Source organism: Natator depressus, chromosome 7 (genome assembly GCF_965152275.1).
Source record: "Natator depressus isolate rNatDep1 chromosome 7, rNatDep2.hap1, whole genome shotgun sequence".
Lineage (NCBI taxonomy): Eukaryota > Metazoa > Chordata > Testudines > Cheloniidae > Natator > Natator depressus.
The window spans coordinates 90,979,618-90,988,753 of NC_134240.1; the positions used below are offsets into that span (position 1 = coordinate 90,979,618).

Below are 9,136 nucleotides of genomic sequence, written 5' to 3' on the forward strand. Positions count from 1 at the left end.
ACTTGTTTTGTCTAATTAGAAAGTAGATCCAAGTTTCCTTTTCTTCCCAAATTAGGAGGATTCTCCCCCTCCTGCAAGACTTCGGAATCCTCCGTAGGATGGAAATTCCATTTTCTGGCCAACTCCTAGTCCCCTTCACAGTGCCCTACCAAACCATGTTTCAAACCAGGTTCGATGAAACAGAATATAAACATGGTTTCCTAACTTCATTGAAAGGCTAGTTTGGACAGGGACAAGTCTGGAGAAGAATACTCAACTGGACTGAAGATTCTGTCCTCAAAAGGGAATGGGTTCTTCAGCTTAGGGCCTGATTCAGCCTTGCTTAGGGCCTGATCCAACAGTAGAATCAATAGAATGTTGACAATGTAAGTACTTCCATTGGCTTCAATAGGCATTGAATCAGATCCTCTGTACTTTAAGTGCCACCCATATAATAGTACCACTCTTTGGGTAACTTTATGCAAGATGTCATTCTGACTTGCAGCTTTGATAGTTCCCAGTTACTTGTCAACTGACCAAATCTACCCCAGGGGAAAGAACCTCTTAATCTGTTCACTCCTTTTTGTACACTAAGCTCCTTAACAAAGGTGACAGAGGTTTGTTGTTTGGCCTGTCTGAAAGTGACGCCAAGGCAGCTATTTCTACCAACTGCAGAGCAGTCCTCCTTCATGGAGGTGAGTAAATAGCACAACTATCTTCTGTTTCACATTAATTTACATAATTTTTTTTAGTAATGCAGCTCTGACACCTTATTTTCCAAATGGTGCTGGGCCCTCTCTTAAAGGAAGAGTCTTCTTGGAATTCTACTTTCTCTAGGTGATGATCCACAGGTGCCTCTTCTCCATTCCATGTACTTTTCTCTCCCTCAGTGCAGTGGCCTCCCCCAAGGAGTAAGAGGAAATGAATGGGTCTTACCAGTGGTGGTGATTGCCTTGGAATACTAATAATAGTACTTATGGGGCTCCTCTGGGAAAGCACAGATCATAGAATCAAACCGCACATCAGTCTGTTACAGTATGTAGCAAAATAGCATTTTGATCCATAAGGGCCAAATCCTGGACTGGCTGAGATCAGTGGGAACTTTGCCAATGACTTCAATAGGATCAAGATTTGGCCTTAAATGACAGCAGATTCTGTTGCATTCACCCTCTTTATGCATGTCTGTAGATGCCCCCGTCTTCCCTTTGTGACTTTTCATTTTACATTGACTTTATTCATTGCTCCAGTATGCTGTGAGAGCACTTCATGAATAATGTGAAATCAAACTCAGTGTTCTCTCGTTGGTAAGAAATGTTACTAGCAGAGGTGCAATGTTCTGAGGTATTAGAAGATTAGAACTTGTACCTTGTGCTTTCAGCATAGAGATCTATACAACAACTGTAATTCTTGTATGCTCATATATGTCATCATTGAACAATAGGCAGAAGGCAATTTGGCTCTTACCTGCTGCAGTGGAAATCAACAATCTTCCAGTTGTATTATGTGCTGCATTCACTGGCATATAGAGATGAATAAGACAACATGGCATATATCAATTTAAACATCCTAGTTTCCCAGTTAGCCACTTTACAGTGTGCCACTAATTCCTCTCCCCACTCCCCCCCCCAATAAAAACTCTTATCACCTCTTAGCGACTCCTTATTTTAATTTGTTTACTCCGGCTTGAATCTCTTTCACTGTAAGAGAGGTCTGCCATGTGTACCATAATAAGTGGTGTGAATGACTGGTCAGTTTTGACCATAGAAATAATTTAATGCCAGAACTGAGTTGCTCTATGTAGAGAAGACACACTGGGTCTGGACCTGGAACTCTAACTACAAAACAGGTGGGACCTGAAACTGTTGTCAGTGGCATGTTTGACTTCATGTAAAAGTCTGAGCCTATTCACTGTGAGCCTCTATCCTCCTGCCAATCTGCAGTGACAGTAGTATATTGAAACTGCATTGCCCTGACACACAATGTACTTGCTCACCCTTTACCGTGATGTTGAAAAAAGCTGATATTTTCTTTACCTGTCCAAAAAAAAGTGCTTGCCCAGGATGAGTGAGCAGTTCTTTTGCAAGGTTATCTTAAGGTAGGTTTCCTGTCTGCTAGCAATACATGTATATAGAAGTTTTTTTTTCTTCCCAACAACTAGAGGAGTATCTTTCCAATTAGTGTTGGTGAAAATTGCATGTATGGCTTGGGGATACTAGAATACTTGACAAGTGGTGGTGTTAGGTGCCATTAATACTTCCCGTATCAGTTTTCATCCTTCTGTAAAGTAAAGTGTTTTTGAATAGATTGAAATGCTTTAGGTGCAGGTAGGTAGAATGAACATGCTGAAGAGGGTAACACTCAAGTCTGTGTTATGCCGTTGCTTTTTAATACTTCAAAAGTAAGATGCCCCCAAGTCAGATTTTAAAAAAAAATTTTACTTATTGTGAAGGCCTGAGCTGATCCTGATTTGAAGTTTGACAATGCATTACGATTTTTAAATGTCCACTTTTAAAATCTTGGGATGCAAAGGAATTTTAAAGAACAAGAAATTTTGTTCAGAAGTGCTGAGCTTTTTCAAATACTCTGGAGAAAAATGTTATATCTTCCAAAAGACAACATGTGTATCCATTCAGACACACTGCAGTTGGCCTTTCTGCAAGGCATTTTCACATGGAATACAAATAAGATTTCAGGAGAGGAAAATAAAGCCTAAACTTTTATCTAGTTGCTTTTTATAGCTTGGTGAGTTTAAAACACTGTGGCTGTGTTGTGACTATTATTCTGCCTTCGACCTTAAGGGCTTGTAAATGAAACCACATTTCAAAACCCTAACAGCTAAATAAATGCCTTGTGCAGCACTTGGGTGGTAGCCTTGTTCTAAACCAATTAAACTACCCTAGACTCATAGATTCCAAGGCCAGAACACGCCATTGTGATCATTTAGTCTGACCTCTTTTATAATACAAAATAACTCCTAGAGGATATCTTGTAGAAAAATATCCAATCTTGATTTGAAAATTGTCAGTGACAGAGAATCCACCATGACCTTTGGTAAATTGTTTCAATGGTTATTTATTCTGTGTTAAAATTTTATGCCATATTTCCAGTCTAAAATCGGTCTAGCTTTATCTTCAGGCTATTGGATCATGTTATAACTTTCTTTGCTAGACTGAAGATCCCATTTTTTGGTCTGCTTGTAGGTACTTGCAATCAAGTCACCTCTGAACCTTCACTTTGTGAAGCTAAATAGATTGAGCTCCTGGAGTCTATCACCATAAGGCATGTTTTCTAATCCTTTAGTCATTCTCGTGGCTCTCCTCTGAATGTCTCCAATTTTTCAACATCCTTCTTAAATTGTGGGCATCAGAATACTAGAGAGAGTATTCCAGTGCCAAATACAGAGGTAAAATAATCTCTTTACTCCTACCCGAGGTTCCCCTGTTCAGGATTGAATTAGCCCCTTTGGCAACAAGGTCACACAGGGAGCTCATGTTCAGTTCATTACCTACCATGACCCCCAGATCTTTTTCAGCATTATTGCTTCCCGCAACAGTGTTCCCCGTTCTGTAAGAATGGCCTACATTTTGTTCCTAGATGTATACAGTTATGTTTTAGCTGTATTAAAACACACACAGTTTGCTTGCACCCTGTTTAACAGGCGATCCGGATAGCTCTGTATTAGTGACCTGACCTCTTAATTATTTACCACTCCCCCAATTTGTGTGTCATCAGCAAACTTCATCAGTGGTGATTTAATGTTTTATTCCAGGTCATTGAATAAAATGTTGAATAGTATAGAGCCAAAAACATATCCCTGTGCGAACACACTAGGAACACACCCCTTTAGCTATGATTCCCCATTTACAGCTATATTTTGAAGCCTGTCAGTTAGCCGGTTTTTACTCCATTTAATGTGTGCCATGTTAATTTGATATTTTTCTAGCTTTTTAAATCAAAATGTTGTGCAGTACCAAATCAAATGACTTACAGAAGTCTAAGTATATTACATCAGCACTGTTACCTTTATCAGCCAAACTTGTAATCTTTTAAAATATCATCCTAAAAAAAGGTATCATGTTAGTTTGACAGGACCTATTTTGCATAAAACTATGATGATTTGCATTAATTACATTATCCTCTTTTAGTTGTTTATGAATTGAGTACTGTATCAGCCGCTCCATTATCAATTATCAATGTCAGTCTGACAGACCTATAATTACCCAGGTTACCCTGTTCACCCTTTTTACATGTTGGGGCAACATTAGCTTTCTTCCAGTCTTCTGGAACTTCTTCAGTGTTCCATGACTATTGAAAACCAACATTAAGAGGACAGTGAGCTCCTCAGCCAGCTTTTCTAAAATTTTGAATGCAAGTTATCTGGACCTGCTGATTTAAAAATGGTTAACTTTAGTAGACGCTGTTTAACATCCTCCTGAGATGCTAGAGGAATGGAAAGTATGTTATCATATGATGACATTATATCATCTGTTTATTTTGCCTTAGCTGAAGGGAAGCAGGATGTCAAATGTTTAACAGAGGCATCTTTTCTCTAAAATGTTCATTAGTCCATTGATTGTAGCCAAAGGAAAACAGAGTTTTAAACAGTCTGAACAAGTCCTTGTTCTCTTATAATTCAGCTTTGTCTCCTGACTCTTGTGAAGTCATAATATAATTAGTTCTCCCATTGCTGTAGTCTCCAGGCAAAACAAAGACCTGAATTTCTATCTTTTAATTTCTGCTTTAAAAAAGCACAAACCCTTTCCAGCCTTCTTCAGGGCACAAGCCCACTTTTCTCTCTCCCTTTTCAGGTCACCTTCAGGAGCTACTTTCTACCCTCAGTTACTATCTTGTAGCCTCCTAAATCATGGGCTTACAAGGATCTGAAAGCCATATTTGCCCCTTGTCTATCTTATGGCAAGTATTCCTGTGTTCTCTATGTTCAGAATCTCAGGAATTGAGACTATAGAAAATACAATGTATAGATATTATCCTGCCTAATATTGGTGACCCGTTTTGGGTCTTATCTACGCAGATAACTATGTACCTTATAACTGACCAGTGCAAGTCATTGCTTATTCCTACGCAGCACATCTGCACTTGGGGTTTGCACTGGAACAGCTGCACCAATAACCAACTTTAAACCATCCCCACCCTCCTGGTACACAAGACCTTCAGCTCTTTCCCTACTGATGGTGCCGGAAAGTTCAGTGTGCATGCTTTCTATGTCAAGTGAGTGAAGTGTGGAAACTGTGCTCTCCACAATAGTAGTTCCAGAACAAGTCCACTGAACTCCTCTGAGACGTCACAGGAGGATCCCCAAGAAATAGAGGAATGGTAGGTAGTAAATTCACTTGCATGTATCAGGATGAGCAGATGAGCAGGCGTGGGGATTGAATTAGTGATCCCACTTCCTTTTCCATTCCCTATTGCCTGTGGGGTCTTGTGATGCCAAAAGTCAAGATAATTATGCCTGAAGAAGAGGAGCTGGGTGTCTGGGGGACCCAGTGAATGTGAGTGGAATGCAATTTGTAATGACCCTTGTGTGAAACATACAGGAATCTGTTCTCCAAAATCTGAGAATTTGGGGTTTTCCTTTGGGAAGGAGGAATCCAGCAGTCTCTGCAAAGCTGGATGAAATGACCTTGTTAGCATCTTGTTAACCAGTTCTGTGGTATAATTTAGGAGACTGAAATAATTAATCTTTTGAATATGCACTAGTTGTTCTTGGGTTTGAGCATCTTTGTGTCTGCTGCCTTTTTTAATGTGTTTGAGTGCTCTCATTTTAATGCTTCATAGCTGTATGAAATGTACAGGCTGCTACTATGGAGAGCAAAGGGGACGCAATGCCACGTGAAAAGAGGGAATTTGGGATTGGCAGAATGAGGCAATCTGGAGTTATCTCCCATATGAAATAGGCAACAGAATGCAAATTTGAGAAGTACTGCATTAGTAACATATAATTCAGATCCATTGCATTGTGCCGGCATTATCTGTGGGGGGGAGATGGAGAAGTACTTGTTAGGCACAAGTATGGAAACAGACTGAAATGAGCAGTTAACATATTCATATCACTTTTACTTGATCTGTTTTAAACTTTGGTTTTTTTCATTTTTAAATTCCAGAAACCAGAAAGACTGCTTTTGGGGTGGTGTACACAAAGAAAACCCCCCGAGCATCAGAGGAGGAAGGTGTTCTCCCAGTCCGCAAGAAAGCCAAGACTGAAGTATGAGGATCAAACCCAACTTCTCAGCTTCCACAAAGTCCTTTCCTCCCATGCTACCCACCCACAATTCTTTGATGCATTATTTTAATTTGTTCTGCTAAGAATATTTTATAAAAAAAAAACATGTTTGTGCAAGAATAAGGTTATTGAAATCCATAACATTTCACCACAGCAGAATGATCTTACTGCTGATGGCAAAAGGATAATGTAGGACTGGTTTGCCGCTGCAGGCCAATGGGGGCTGCGGGAAGCAGCGTGGGCCAAGGGATGTGCTGGCTGTTACAGCGTGAACTTTACAGCTACATACATCTTTCTATACGTTGACATGATTTTACAATTAGCCCTTCTAAAACGTGATCACCACTTCTTCTCTTCATCAAAGTTTACAAAGTTTCCAGATATTTTACCTTACCATTGCAAGCCAGTACCCACAATCCCCCCACTGGCATAAGAAAAATAGTTGCATGGTGCAGAATAGCATTGTCTAATTTTGTTTCATTATGATAGTCTGCTGACAGGGAGATTCTGGCATCTTTGAATTGCAAAGAAATCCCTTGTCAGTTACTTGTATTACAATAGCTCCTACTGGCTTGAGCCCATTATATTAGACATGATACAAAGATATAACTAAAAGACAGTCCCTGCCCAGAAGATCTTAAAATCGAAATATAATACGAAATATAATACGGCTAGTTACAGCAGACAGACAAGAAGAGCCTAAGGTAACAGTGAGATGAGTGTGATCAATGCGATAAGCAGAGGTCACAACATGCCAGCTGCTTAACCTCGGTCGCAGTAACCTTAGAGAAATAAAACTTGCATTAGGGTCTATGTTCTCCAGCAAGAGCATCTATTCTGTTACCAGTTCCTACCTCAATGCGTGTAATCCAGCTGCCTGCAGATTATAATCAACTCCCTCCTGCAAAACATTTTTAGGGCTCTTCCAAGTCTTGATTAAGGCTTTTCTTTTGATGGTGAACTATATGAAAGAGGGGTAAGAGACTGCAATGGACCAGCTGTGTGTCAAACTATGACGATTTCAGCCCTTTGGCCACCGCTGGAAGCAAGCTGAGAAATGCTAATTATGGCTTGTAACATGCTGCAGGGGTCCTTTTGCAGTAGATTTACAGAAGGTAAAACTCAACAATTGGACTAAGCACCATGGATGGAGTTTTGCTTTAAAATACACGAACACTTTTAGAAATGGAGTGTGTTAGTCACAAGAAGCTTTTGAGTTTACAGTGCAATTTTTGCCCTTGATGGCGTTGACTTTCTTTGACTTTGTGCTTGACCTGTGTCCTGTTGTTGTCAGTCACTGGGTATCATTACATTAGTTTGTCCTTTAATGAATCATAAACAAGATCCTGACATACTGGCTGAAACAAAAGAGGAAACTAAATCCAGCTGACTACTAAATACGAGAGTGGCACTGCCTTCTCTTGCCATGGCCAGAGAGGTACTTGCTTTGAGCAAGAGAGAAATTGCTTGTTGAATGATGCATAGAGAGAGGTTTGTGAACATGGAACAAGCAGCATGGTAATCTGGTTTACTATTTGTTTAACATCAGTTCCATGCTGGAGATAACCTTGCGAACAGCCTATACTATTTGTTCTTTATCTCCTCCCTCCCAAGCACTGTTAGAATAGTAGGGGAGACAACATTTAATTCTTTAAATTTAATTTTGTTTTTCTGTCACACTAGCCTCTGAGGCCTGGACTGTATAAATATTTCTCAAGTATAAATGTGGACAAAATAAAAAGAGCCTATTTCATGTCCTATTTCCAGCAAGTTCCGTTCTTAGCTCTCGTGGACACTGAGCTGGTCTATTGCACAGAAAAGCAGTGTAGCTGCAGTATGTGGGTGGTGGGCAGTGACAGGGATCTACTATGACTCAACAAAGAGGAGCCTATTAGTGACACCCAGCATTTACAAAGATTTTTGTAAGTACTTGCATATAGTGGGCTGGATTAATTAGGGGGCACTTTGGAAAACACTTGTCCGAGAAGAGGATGATCTGTTTCATTCATCATCAAGATAGGTGGCTGCTAATAGAATTCTCTAGGTATTGATGCTTTGTGGGTAGATCACATCTGTGCTCTTTTATTGTCATGTTTGGTTATAATCGCACTCCTATGCAAAACCACACTTTTGTAATGCAATATTCACACATACTGCCAAAGTCTAAATATAATTAACTGTTTTTAAATGACTGTCCTACCCCATCATTTGCAGCAATGTATCACAAGGACTTGATTTAGGTTTCTTTCTAATGTTTGCAGACTCAAGTGTGACTGAACTGGGGGAGGGAGGAATACACAATGGGGCAGTAGTAGTTCTCTCATTTGGGTGGCTGCGGCACTGGTGTGTGGTTTTAATTAAATGCAGTGTAAAAGCCCACTATAACATTAAAAGATCTAGAACTCCCACCTGGTGCGTCCACAGGGATTAGATTAAGGGAGTGCAGGGGAGAATATAGTTTTGGTTTCTCTACTAAAAGCAAAGAGAGAGCTGCTCTTCCTCTCCCAACATGGGCAAGTACAGCTCCCCCGCTTCCTTGGCTGGTGCTGTTCAAGCTTCCCATCCTGTCTGGCTCTGCTTTAGCTACTGCTTAGCTGAGGAGCTGATGCCTATTCAAACTCAAATCAAAACTGAATTTAACTTTGGTATTGGCCGCTATCTCTCTGTCCTTAAAAAAAATAAATAAAAACACAAATGAAGCTAAAAAGGCATTTAATAATGAAAACACAGTACTTCAGAGCTGGTAGCTCCAGGTAGCTGAGTAATTTTTGAAAGAAACTACACCTAATCATTTAGCTAACAAAGGGAAAGCAGTGGACTGTCTGGCAGCATCATGGTGCTCCCTCCACACAATTTCACCTGGCAGAATACACTCGGAAATAAAAAGAGCCACCCAGTTTATTAAATTTTAAATAA

General features: G+C 40.0%; 1 protein-coding gene across 2 annotated transcripts in view; it reads left to right on the forward strand.

Moving 5' to 3' along the window:
* RPP30 (ribonuclease P/MRP subunit p30) overlaps positions 1–8,619 on the forward strand; it is a 31,336-nt gene extending 22,717 nt beyond the window's left edge. Inside the window, exons 10-12 of one of the 2 annotated variants that reach the window (XR_012640322.1) lie at positions 595–674; positions 5,066–5,313; positions 6,102–6,208. Coding sequence is in view for 1 of the 2 variants with exons in the window: in XM_074959053.1 (XP_074815154.1) it covers positions 595–674; positions 6,102–6,208 (187 nt within the window). In the remaining variant the exon portion in view is untranslated. Of the gene's footprint in view, positions 1–594; positions 675–5,065; positions 5,314–6,101 lie in introns of both variants that reach the window. The other variant, XM_074959053.1, reaches the window with a different exon arrangement.
* The last annotated feature ends 517 nt before the right edge of the window (positions 8,620–9,136 follow it).